Below are 13705 nucleotides of genomic sequence, written 5' to 3' on the forward strand. Positions count from 1 at the left end.
TGAATCCCATTTAGTCTTGGTGATTTCTTAGTGTTCGTTCTGTCCATTTCTGCTGTAACTTCATGATTCTTTCAACTCCAGACAGTCCTTTGCCACATACCTCCCAACCAGGACTACAGCATAGGAACTTACATTTTCTTCTAGTGCAACCACTAACACAAAAACTTTGTTCAGTTTTCCTTGAGCAAACACTAATGCAAAGTTTTGCTTTAATGTTTTTTGCACTAATGCAAACTAAATTCATTTAGTTTCTCTGCATTTAAACTTTTAGCTTTCTTGAGTTCTCCTTTATATCCCAGTCATGCTCCTGTAGACTGTTAATATGGAAGAAGAGTAAAACCTCACCCCAATCATTAGATATAAGAATTCAAGGAACAAGGACAATTCTTACAATAGGCACAATTAATTAAGTACTGATTGAATAAGCTATTAGGACAATGTGTTTTAGTTTATATTACTTTGTATTTGCAGCATGTTTTATAATCCTTTGAGTTGTCCTACTAAGTTACAGAATTACAATGAGCAATCCTAAAACAGTAAGAGCTGCTAAGGTTCTTGAAAGAAGTAGATGTTGCACAACTTATTTACTCCATATTGCTGAACTGTTTAATTAAATTTCCATAGACTGGACTTCATTACATAATTAGCAGAAATATAAATGTTACTCCAGAGTATAGCCATTAGAATTCTCATTTTTCTCCCCTCTGTTTTGTTAAACTCAGGAAAAAAGTTAAAAAAAAATAAAAACAAACCTCCCACAACCCTAGGGAAATATACACTGGCTTAAGGAGCTGTCACATTAGCAGCAAATGTATATGCAAGTAATTGGAAGGCTGCGACAACAAAATAAAGGTAAGTCTCTTTTCATACATTAAACAGGATTCTCTTTTTAAAAAAAGTTCAAAATCAAATAATATTTCAAAAAGCTTCCATTAATCATCATCAAATTGCTTATCTTAATTCTTCTACCTTTTGCAATTTATGTATTTTTTTTTAAAGTGTCCAGCAAGGAAATATGTGTTGAGAAGTAACTTCAAAGAAGAGCAAATATTATGCAGTCTTACCAATAGCCTGAATTCTGTTAGCAGACGCTAAAAGGTCAACATTGTCAGTGAAAATAGGCTTAACAAAGTATTAATAATATGCTCCAAGGAGAACTTCCACTCCTTGCTTACAAAACCTGAAATAATTGTCTTTGAATGCAAAAAGGGAATCAATTCTACATTATCAATGGATTCAGACACACTATATGCCAATTTCTTCATCAATTTAAGAAGAAAAGATATCCACTGGCATTCATAAAACCATTCTAGGCTTATATCTGAGTCTTTAAAATGACAAAAAAATGTGGATATCCCTCAATCAACTCTATTAAGCAAGATCCCTAAACATACATCTCTGTTCAAGACCAATCACAGGAATCAAAATATTTCTTCAGATCCTTCCCACTTGAGCTGTTTTTTTCAGGTAATCACTCAACTCCTCCATAGCTACAGCTACTCTTATATCCCTAAAACATTACAGGAGCCTACCCCATTAAGAGATGAACAGCTAAGCCAGTCATGAAGGATAGTTAACTCAGTCAATGAATAGATTTCCTAAAGCAAATGTAATTAACTTTGCATATTACTCTCTATATTAAGCAAAACAAAAAGTTGTATTTGGATATGAAAACTGCAACAGCAGCACTGATCACAAGATCTTTTATATAACACTCAAAAAAGGCTCAAGTGAAACATATTTTTAATATTACATGAACAAAATTAAAGCACTCTCACCAAGAACAGGATATACTAGATGTTTCATTTATTTCTTCCTTAAATTTCAGAATAAGCATTCAAATAAATGTTTCCTGTTTTCTTGTGCACCTTGCTACCATTTGGGCTGCATAAGGTCTGTTAAAAAAAAAAAAAAAAAAAAAAAGAAAAAGAGAAAGAAAAAGGACTACTAATGTTGGTTCTTGCTGTGACTGTAGCTGAAGGAGCCATTAAGAATGGTGTTATTGCAGCATGCTGCATACCAACCTATCAGTCAGCAACTCTGAGCAGCAATGCAACAAACCACCAGCCCTTCTTTTCAGAGTGCTTTCCCATCCCAGATTTTTGGTTTCCTTAAAACACTGATGTGAGAAAAGTAGGAAAAATATTTACTGATAGATGACCTGTCCTCCATCATCATTCAACATCACCAAAAGTTGGAGTAAATCTAATTTCTCTGATACAGAGTATGAAACTAATCAGAAGCCAACCAAAAATCTCCATGAGCTAGTACTACAGAGATAATAAATTAGTAATTCTTACCAATGACTCTGAAAGCTAAGTTACTGCTGAAAGCCAAAGTTGAAATTATTTCCACTTGTTCTTAAAAAAGTAAGATCACTTAAGCAGGAGATACAACACACAAATATTACTCTGTGGTATCACATTTCTTTCTAGAAATCTCAAAAGCAAGACAACAAAAAAGTTAGGGTAAAAGGAGGCCACATTACTGGGCCAATCTTGTCAAAGATGCTAATGGCAAGCTCATACTGCAGATACTGCAAGGCACACTGATATCAATGTGTATTTTAGGCTGAAGAAATGCACCAATACGGTGTGCAATGTTGATCACTTTAAAATCACTGGAAGTTTTGCCACAGACTTCAACAGCTGAATTCAATAGCTTAATACAAAGTAAGTATATCCCCAAACAGGGATAAACAAAAGATAAAAATCATTATGTATTTCATTAATCTTCAGTCATGAACTTAGAGAGTGTTAGGAAAAAACCCCAACCAATCAGCATTAATTTCCCATAAGAAATATATCTTGCTGAAATGCAGTATTTCAAAGAAGATGTATACAATGTCAAAAGCTTCAAACCACCTGTCAGATGGCAGGCACAGATAAAGGCATTATATTTGATGTACAAAACTTTTTTTTACATTTCACAAGATTTAAGATATTATGATTAAAATGAACATTAGGAGAAAGCATCTAAATGTGAAATGGACCCAAATGTAAAGTTTCAGCTGTACCAATTAGCAATACAGATTATATTTTCAGCAATAATATTTGGAAAGGCTTATGCCTAAAAAAAAAAAAAGAGAGAGAGAGAGAGAGGAGGAATAAGTGCTAAAAGTGTCTGAGAACATATGAACTTAAAGGGTAAGAAAATGGCAAAAATTGCCATTTCCATGGTTCTGCATTTAAGACTGTTTTCAATATTTTAAAACCTTCTTTCCTTGAGGCTTAAATTCCAAGTTAAGTGTTAAATAAAACTTTCCTATACACTCTACATGTTTCATATATGTATATATGCACACATACACACGTATATGTCACTAAGTATATTACTTATCAGTTATATTCAGATAATATGTGTTACATACAGCATCAGGAAATTCAAGTATAAACATTAATAAGTTCCTCAGAAGTATAAACCTACAGAGGTTTGTTACTGAGCTCATCTGTGCCAGTATGTATGCGCAGCATGTCGAGGGTCTGATTTTCAAAATCTGCAGTTAGGGATGGTATCAAGAAATGTATTCCGCAATTACGAACTTCATAAATCACTAGTCAATTAACATACTTCATGTACTTCATGAAGTATGCCTTCATCCATGCCTTCACATACCAATTAGTGCCCTAAAAAGACATCTGTTTCAAAGGGTTCAAAAAGTAGGACTTTTAAGTCTTGTTTATGAACAGCACAGCAACTGAGATAGATATATTCTATCACTTTGCGCTTTGAATTAAAATCCATTCCACCACACCTGTGATTTTACAAATGCATGTACATGTATACAGATACAAGCAGGGGGTTTTTGTTGTTTGATGGCAGAGGGTTGTTTCCTTTGAAAAAGATCCAGAAAGACCTTATATTAAAAGGTAATTTCTAAAAAGGTTAACTTTCAAACAAACATAAATGCTGGCATGGCTCTTACATCTCTGAACAAAAAACCTGCAGATTGCAATATTTTCCTGAAAGACAGAGTGTTAAATCTAAAGACCAAATTTAATTACTGAAGTATCAGTTCTGAGATACTAATCTTGCCTGAGACATAAATCTACTGACATTCTTAATTAGTAATTCCATATTTTCTATCTTTCATTTCATCTGCTTCAAAAAACAGCATAAAAGGGAAAGTTCTGTTTAAAGAGTGATTCAACCTACTTTTTTTCACAGCATGAACATCCACCCCACCCTCCAAAGAGGTGCAACACTTAAGAGCGCCATGAAAATACTTCAGTCCAGAGAAGTAAGACAGATCACAGAAGTTTTGTCAGATTACAAAATTATTGTAATCTATCTCCTCATTATATTTAAGAGCTGCGTATCCAACATCTATTGTTACAACATCTATTGTTATCAGAAACAGAACGATGAAAAATCATGTCTATAATACATGCATCTTTAATATCTATTTCAATAACTGCCCATTGATTTGGAAAAAAAAGAAAAAAAAAAGACAATGCAGTACCAAGTTCTACAGGAGCTGAATGGTCTGGAAGGAAATCCATATATACTATTAAAGGTATACCATTGTTCTAAATGATACAGAGCAAAATCTACTGCCTGAAATGTTCTGCATTGCAAAAATATGTAGCTTATATTTTCTATGATGAGACCTTTTCAGTCATAAACTACAAATTAAATTAAACCAAGTTCATCTTCACTAACATGATTATTTGAACTCACTCCTCTTCCCAGCAAAGATTTAGCAAAATGCAGCATTGACAAAACACTGGAATTTGCCAAGTAGTATAACATAATATTAAGCATCACTGTCTGCTAGTAGACATGACAAAAGAAGAATACATTGCCATGTTCAAAAGTTTCAAGTCCTTCCCTTTGGATACTACTGAACTGCTCAGCGCTCCTACTCTTCTCAAAACAGGCAAAGACCTATTTTTTTGCACAAAGAAATCTGAGCTACACAGATCTTTTATGTTGAGGTGGCTACATGGATGCTTCCTAGAAAAAAAAAAAAAAAAAAACACACATCAGATGAACACAAAACGCCTTCTGGGGCTCCCTATTGCAGAGATGCATTAAGGGTGAAGAGCTGTCTAAACCTAATGCACTGGTGTCACACATCAACCACACTGACTGGACAATCCCAGCTAATATTTATCATCTTGATCTCCTCAGCAGGGATCCCTACTCCCAAGTGAAAACCTCAATCCTCCTCTTGACTAAAAATTGGGATTTCTAACTGAAGAGCCCACCTGGGGAAGACTCTTCCCTTGGGCAACACAGACATTATTGCACTATACTTCTCCTGGTTCCTTCCTTTTAGATCTAACTGCTCCCTTTTGGATGTGATGATAGAATGTCTCCAATCTAGGTTAGGTACTGGCAAAGCCGCAATTAGAAGCACAGAGAGCTCTATTCAACAGCCTGAAGCCTTCCTCTCAAGGAATTACTGTTAGACATGGGATTGACCCAACTGCTTTTTATGAGGCAACAGTGAATAATGTGGGAGACTAAACATTCACAGCCACCGAAACTGCTGTTTATTCCTTCCAGTCAGCCTAGAATGGTCTCAGACATCAAACTGTATCAGACATTCTCAGAGCTGGTTCATACACACTGTGTGGTGGGGAGGGAAGGCAATCATAGAAAACAAACACCAGAAACTAATGTGGAAAGCTGGTACATAGCTTCATCTATTGGTCTTAGGCTTTAAGGTTCCATTTCATTTAATTTTACATCACTTCTAGGACCACAATAATACCTGTATGTTTGATAGAGAGACAGATGGGCACTTAACTGTTTCTCTTATATGGGGGATGCCCATCTCAGATTAGGAAAGTCTTGATTTGTCATCTTGCCCCTCCACCCACTGACTCATAACAACATCTATTCAAGATGTCAATACATGGTGACACATAAGCAGGCTTCAGCCCCCAGGCATTAATCTTTAGCCTTCTCTCATCCTTTAAGCACAACCAGCCTTACTCTCAGAAAGGGAAAACCTCCCCATACTGTTTCAGTACTCTCCAAAACGGGTTGCCCATTAGAGCAGACCCACGTACAGGCTTCATTAAGTACTTCGGATAGATTCACTACAGTTTCACAAATTTAATTTCTCCTCACGAGAGTGCTTTGAATTCTTCTGCCCATGAAGCAGAAGTGGTGATACAAAGTGAAATATTATTGTAAGAATCAGGAGGACCTCACTGAGGTATACTAGTTTAAGACAGCTTTTAAACACTGCTTTGCAAAGCCTTCCCAGGCAACACAATTGGTAGCCTCCTCTGGTTATATGAAGTAGGATGCAGCTTTCATGGGCCAAACTTCCCATGTCTTGGTGACAGAAACCTTGGAAATATTCTCAGATGATTCAGACCACCCTGGCATGATCCTTTTCTTGGCTCCTGTTCCCTTCAGCTGTTCCAGCAACTCTTCATTGCCCATTTCCATCTTCAGCTGTCGTAACAGCGTAGTCATTTTCTGCCCTGCATAAGCTTTGTCATCTACTCAGAGAGGAATAAAAACATTGTTGGACCTGGTCTCCCTTAAGTTCTTTATAGAAAGACATATTTAATTCATCAATATGACTGAAGCCTACTGGCCTTTTTGCCCACATTCTGAAAAATAGCACAAGTATTTCTTCAAATCCCTGTCAAATCATCAGGCAGCGGTGAAGAACTTACCCCTTTCCTGCAGATTCTGCAGCAAAAGTCAATGACAACTAAAGGTACAATTGTCAAAATAACCAAGTAAGAATAAGCCACTTCAAGATCTATTTGGGTTACTTAAAAAAAAAAAAAAATTATAATTGTTCACCTAATTGCCAATTCATAAAATTCAGTGAGTTCTTAACACAAATTAGATGAAGAATTTTTTTACTATGCTATGTTTAACTGCTTTAACTGAAGCTTTGTATTATATACACTAGCAAGATGAGGTAATTATTTGAAAGCACATATGTTTTAGGCAGAAAATAACCATTCTTGAACTTGCAAATATGCCATACTGAATTGAGGAAAATTACTGGAACCTTTATCAGCTGTGAAGCAGGAACAACCAATAGAGTTAACTATACACAACTGAATAAAAGTAGTAGTTTTGGAAGTAAATAAAAGTGAAAAACTTTTAATCAATAGCAGTTCTTCAACGACAAAGGTTAAAAGCAGCAGGTTAACAATCAGAAAAGGTGCTGCAGTTAGGCAACTGCACAGAGAACTAAGTAGCTAGGGATCATAAGTGGGAAGGAAAGTGTAAAAAGTGATCAAATATCGTATTTTAAGTGTATTAAGGTGGCACCTTCAGCTTTCAAGCTGACTTTGAACCCAGTGCTTGCTCTAATTAGAAGTTTTAGTTGACCTAGGCAAAATTGAGAGGGAGTTGCTGGGTTGGTTTTTTTTTGTTGTTTTGTTTTTTTTTAATGTTTTGGCCTGTCATAATCCCTTCTCTATTCTCTTCTGTTTTCTGTAGAGCATTCTGGAACAACTCAGCTATAAAAGAAAGCATAAAATCTAATATTACTGTATTGTAGCACTGCCTTAGCCTGCAGGAATTTTCATAAAAATTTTAGTAAGCAAACAGAACAGCCTATAGTCTGATATTTCTGCAGACTTTGTATGATATACTACTTTCGTTTCCCAAATTGATACATGACATTACTTTGAGTAGTTTAAATAGGCATTTAAAAATCACTTCTACAGCGTCAATACCAATTAAGCCAAAGGAAAACGCTTAAAACCCTGTCTGTCTTCCGTTCTGTTGTTTGTCTTCTCTCCGATTGTTATGCTAGCTGCTGAAAACTCAGACCATCTCTTTTGAGTTTGATGTTTCAGCTTGAAAGAAAGAATCAGGGAAATCAGGATAGGATTTGTACTGCTGTTAACAATGGTAGGCGATACAAAAAAACAGTATGATTTTTTTTTGAAAACAGCAGGTGAAGATTAAGCCTCAATATCTGAGTTTAATTGAAGCAGTGTTAATAGTAGCTTTCCCTTCTTTGGAAGTTATGTAATAGTAGAAAAATGAACAAGCTTTCCTCAAGCAGATACCTTCTCTCATATAGAAATCAATACAAGGCCAAAAATTCCCAGATCTGAGGATTCAAGAGCTGAATTAGAGCTTTCAAGCTGGTCACAATGCACAGCTAAGGAAAGCTTTGAAATACCAGTTTGGACTTGTTATATTGTTTTGACTGGAGTCTAACAGTATACAAATAAATAATACACATACAATGAACCCCGAAAGCAGCTGGATACAGAAGGTACAAAATTCAGGTCAGAGGATTGCCTGCTTCAGTTACATTCTTCTACAAGGTTGGAGAACAATATATCTTTTTGTTCTCACTGCCACCACTAAAAATCCCAAACATGCTTTGGCTCTGTCTTTCAGTTAATGTTATATAATTAAACACAATGTTTTTTCAGTGGCTTCTGTTCGGTCTGCTTTCGGCTTTTTCAACTGATTGGGCTTCCAGCATTCCTCTTCAGAGGCTGCAGAATAATCTCTTTAAATATCACTCATTATTAGAACACTTTTCCTCTTGATAAGCAGAACAAAAGTCTATCTTAGTCCCTCTATGCTGCTACTCAGTAATATTTGCACAAAACTGTAAATATGTTTTGACAATGTTCAAATACTTAAATCTTCTCCAGATGTTCTTCAAATACAGAAAATGTATCATACAACAAAAATGAGAAATTACAACAAAAGAAGCACAGTTCAAGTGTGAATCGCGCACCTTATTTCTGACAAGCTTTACAAATACAGCAGGTTCTGGCAATACTTTACTAATAGAGACTTATGATTCACTTTGCAGTAACTAAAATAACTATTTATAATAGGCTGCTTCATCAGAAGTAAAACACAAGCTGATCTTATGTATAGCAAAATGCATTCATATGTGGCTGTCATAAAAATCAGTTTGTAATACCAGTATGAATTTGTATTTTTACCATGTCCAATGCTCTGTTTGGAAAACTAATTTCATTTTAGCAATACTGGCAAAGTTAAGAGGAGATCAAACAAGCACTACAGATAAATAGTGTCACCATTGCCTCCACTTAGACACAGATGTTCCCGCCTTCCTCCAAGTAGACCAGCAAGTGAGGTGACATGCAGGGCAATTATTACAAGTATGCTAAGGTGCTCACAGAACTACAGCCCTATACAGTTTTTATATTGCAGAAAACCTCAAGAAGTCAGATCTGTTGCTCACACAACTCTCAGTGTCTAGTCGGCCAAAACCTCAAGTTTCCAGAATATGTATGTGATCCATGGCATCTTTTGCAAAAATTTATCTTACATGAAATCATTGTACTTGGTGATATAACTACCCTATGCAGCTACAGTTGCTCTGTTAAAACACTGTGGTCACATAATAAATTTGATGTCATGTACACACTTTGGTTTTCATCACCTAAAACAACAACATTGTATTTCCTGTGGGGATTCTTAGTAGAAAATAAAGACAACTCTATGTTACAAGGCAATCTGAAACTGCACATTGAAGAGTGAATTAAAAAATCCTCAGATAAGAGAATTATTCCAACATGTTTGTAGACACATTAAAAGTTGAACAATATCAAAGTTGATTTTTTGTTATGCATCTTAGCTTTGCCAGCCTAGACACCAACCTTTCACAAGTACTAACATTCATGACGTGAAAGAAAAGAATTGTTAAACAGCCATTCTGGGAAAAAAAAAAAAAAAAAAAAAAAAAAAAAAAAAGGGAGTCAGGGAAGTGTCATGAAAAGTTGTATAAGCAAACATGCATCTGATGATTTCCTGATATAAGCCACTGTAGTCAAAACAAAGTTTAAGTCTTCACTCCTTAAGTTTGAAAATGAGCAAGAATTACATATGAGTAGTCACCCAACAGTCAAAGTATAATATCAGTATTAATTTACATATTAATATATCACTGTGCCTCTATTTCAGCCAAGCACCTTTCACTACAAAGTCCCAGTATCCCTCCTGCAAACATAACGGGAATTCTTTGATGTCAGCCTATTTTGTCCACTAGGGGAAAAAGCAGTAAAAAAATGGCAATTATTAAATTAGGGCCATTGGAAAGATAAAAATATTTCATCTCATTGCTAAACAGCTTTTTGTCTGATAGTTTTATTCCTTCTAAAATTATTTTATTAGTTTTCATTCTTCAATATTTTCTCTTTGCTTGGAATAAAACAATACAAAATGGCTGAAAAAAGGAGATGCTAGTCCTCTGATAAACCTGATACATCTAGTGCTTGTGTGGAATGCTTTTACAGGGTGTCAAAGACAGGTTTACACATCCTTTAGGTAGAAGGCAGATAAAAACCTGGGCACCCCACATTCTGAATACTTCCAATTCTGCAACCACACCCTCCTTCTAGGAAGAATTTGAACATCTAACTTCATACTTTCTTGTTGCAGGTTACATTGAAGCAGTTCATCTTGGGCAAATCAAAACCACTTGACTCCAGCTCACAAACTTGCTCTTGTAACGCATGGCCCTTTTTGGGAGGGGTCACAGATTGCTAAAAGTTACTCTCACAAAAATTATTTGAATAATGTGCCCAGATTCAAGTAGTTACTAAAAAAGCAAAAACATCTTTTGCTCATCAGAACAAACGTTTTACACTAGGAACGATGCTCTAACAGCGTGGAATATATCCCTATCCTGCAGCCTTGCATAGTAACCTGGCAAGGATGTTAAGTGTCTTACTTAACATCCTACCAGTTTGTTTCCAGCAACAGAGTCACATTTAACTTGATTTACAGAACTGAAGAGAATTGGATCATATTTCTCTAGAACAAAGCAGTAAATTTCATCATACAAACCTTGCTCAAAATTAAAGGAAGCATGATTGAGATTAAAGAAGAGATGACTAAGAGAAAGTAATGGTTGAGTTTTCTTTCTCCCATTTTGTGTACATGTGTTATGATTTTAAAAGAAAATAAACTCTCCATATTCAAATGTAATATAATACTTATTTCTCATTACCTTGAAAATTTGCTATATTTAGTTATTTCAAAAGGGAAACATCCATTTTCTTGACTTTTGTTTTCTTTTTACAAGTCTCATGGAAAAGTTGAGGTATAACACACCAAATTAACATTATAAAAAAAATTTTAAAGTATAAACTAAATCATATTTTCAGTTTATCACAATAAAAATTTGCATTCTTAATAAACGGTTAATGGAACTCAACCAGGACTCTGCATTTGCCATGAGACAGTAGCTTCCATTTATAACCTAGTGAAATGTGCATACGGTGTGTCTATTTCTATTTTATAGCTGCATCCCGTTTTAACTCACTGGAATTTTAAATATAGTTACCTTTTGGTCAGAATAAAGTAATATAAACTATTAATCTCACAGTTACTAAGATGAATAGAGATGCTTAATGCCATTCCAAGTTCAAAAGCCACTCTTTCCCTTCAAACGTGGAAGTCTTTTGCTTTTCATATTGTTTCATCAAACATTTTAAGAAAATGAAGTGTAAACTGTATGGCTGAAGAGCAATTAGTAAAAAAAAAGAAACAAACAAAAAACCCCCAAAAACAAAAAACAGAGAGAGAGAGAGAGAGAGAGAGAGAGAGAGAGAGAGAGAGAGAGAGAGAGAGAGAGAGAACAGGCTTCTCTGTATATATCATCTCTTATTACCTATTTTCTCCATAAACATAAATTTTGACAGGTGAAAAGCTGTCAATTTGCAATTAATCCAAAACTGATCCCACATCCAAACAAGTATAAATACATAGTACTGAATCATGAAGTAATGGTTGAAAGGTTTTTTGTTTGTTCTTCTCATTTTTCCTCATTACGATGTCTTCAGAGTGGATTCCTATATTTCACTAATAGTCTTAATTTGAATATTTAAAGGTTGTCTTATTAATCAATGTATATGAGAAAGTACTCACTAGCTTTTTGATGGTGCTCTTCTTCACTTTGGAACGTGCTGAATTCACAAGCATACATCTTGCTTTTCAGTAACAAAGTCAAAACATTGTCCAGCTTCTCTACAGAAGAGAACTCAAAAGTCTGTTTAGAGAGAGAGTGGGAGAAAAGTGCATTTGGTATATATTTATTCAGTAAGTTTGTATTAGTGAATCTATTATAAGTTTGTACTAGTGAATTAAATTACCCAAATAAAATGAATACAAATTCACTTTTAGCAGGATCAGCATGTTTTTTGAAAGTCATAGAAAAGCAGTAGCACACTACAAGTAGCCTTATATAGAAGGATCATGACAATAAGACCCAACTGAAGAGAAACAGGTATTATAACTATGTTCAGTCATGATGGAGAACTTTTGAAGGAAAGGTAGGGACAGGAAGATTTGTACTTCTCTACTCTTGATTCAACTGTGACAATATAGTTTAACAGCTAGGAGCTGTTCTGACAGATACCAGGCACCAATGAAACCAAGGTCTCATAACAGGAGTAATCTGGAATGGTCTTAAAGAACTCAGTAGCTCTCTGTTACCTGAGACCTTTACATTAAGGTTGAATACTGTACTAGATAAAAAACAGCTTCAGTTTATCAGCCACAGTCTAACATCAAATGGTAGATTAAGAAACAGATAGCACACAATCAGTTAGATAAGCTTCCCTACTAAATACATATTCTTTATACAAGGGAAATCACTACTGACTGCATTGAAATAGTTATTTGATTGCCTAATTCTGTCTGGACAGAAGGCCAAGATCTATTCCTAAAGACTCTCAAGGTAGCCATAATTAAGTGCTTCTTTTCTTGATGTGCCAAGAGAAGTATGACTATAGGGATTTGAATATTGAACATAGTTTAAACTGAGTACTGCAAAGCTGGCCCAGCCTTTGCTGCGCTGCCTGTAGGCAGAATGGCTTGGGCACCAAAAGCAGCTCAGTCACAGCAGAGGAGTGCTTGCTGAAATTCGCCTTCCTATAGCTCAACTGCTGTTTGTTGGAACAGCTCTTAGATAGCTAGCATGGATATATGCAGAACTATATAAACTTACATATTTTATACAAAACTTAAGAAAAAAAAACTATGACAGATATAATGAGGAGAAAAGGAGAGAGGTGACTACCAAGGAAACATGTAGTTTAGTTTCTGCAGCAATTACAAGAGAATAAGAAAATAATAGAGAGTATGACATGGTCAGAAATAAAGCTGGACATACAGACAGGAGAAATTAGTGAAATGTACGCAGAGTTTTGCTGAGTTCTATATGAATGACACAGGAATTTGAAGACCAGCTAGTGCAGCAGGGGAGTTAGCAGTAATAAAACATGATTATTTTTCCCATAATTATCACTTGATCTTCCAATTTTGATTATAATACATACTGTTCTATTTAGTAAATTTTGACCTAATTTTTCCATAATTCACCCTTTCTGCACTGCAATATTAATATTCTCTGTATGTTATTCAATAATTATGAACATATTTTTAGTCCTCAATAATCAAATCATTAAGCATTACAAAAAGACTCCTCCTAGAAAAAGCTCTTAAAGGCACGTTTTAAAAATAGAGATATAATCTATATACTAGATTTACAGAGTGAATGAAGATATGCAACCTGCTCCCTTCTCCCTACTCTGAACTTCATATTAATAATTATTTTGATAGATATTAAATAGAACAGCCACATTAAATTAAAATACCAAGATAAAAAAATATCAGAATCTGTTTAGGAAAACATTATTCTTCCTTATCCCAAGAAGGTTGTCTTAAGCATGGTATTTTCATTTGTACTACCTTAATAGGGTTCAGACTAAAG

At 35.0% G+C, this 13705-nt stretch overlaps 1 protein-coding gene across 1 annotated transcript in view; it reads right to left on the minus strand.

The window, feature by feature from the left end:
- The window catches only part of BANK1 (B cell scaffold protein with ankyrin repeats 1), a 145991-nt gene that overhangs the window by 81747 nt on the left and 50539 nt on the right, over positions 1-13705 (minus strand). Inside the window, exon 8 of the mRNA XM_062574958.1 lies at positions 11860-11980. Coding sequence (XP_062430942.1) covers positions 11860-11980 — 121 coding nt within the window. The remainder of the gene's footprint in view (positions 1-11859; positions 11981-13705) is intronic.

The sequence above is a fragment of the Rhea pennata genome, chromosome 4 (genome assembly GCF_028389875.1).
Source record: "Rhea pennata isolate bPtePen1 chromosome 4, bPtePen1.pri, whole genome shotgun sequence".
Classification (NCBI taxonomy): domain Eukaryota; kingdom Metazoa; phylum Chordata; class Aves; order Rheiformes; family Rheidae; genus Rhea; species Rhea pennata.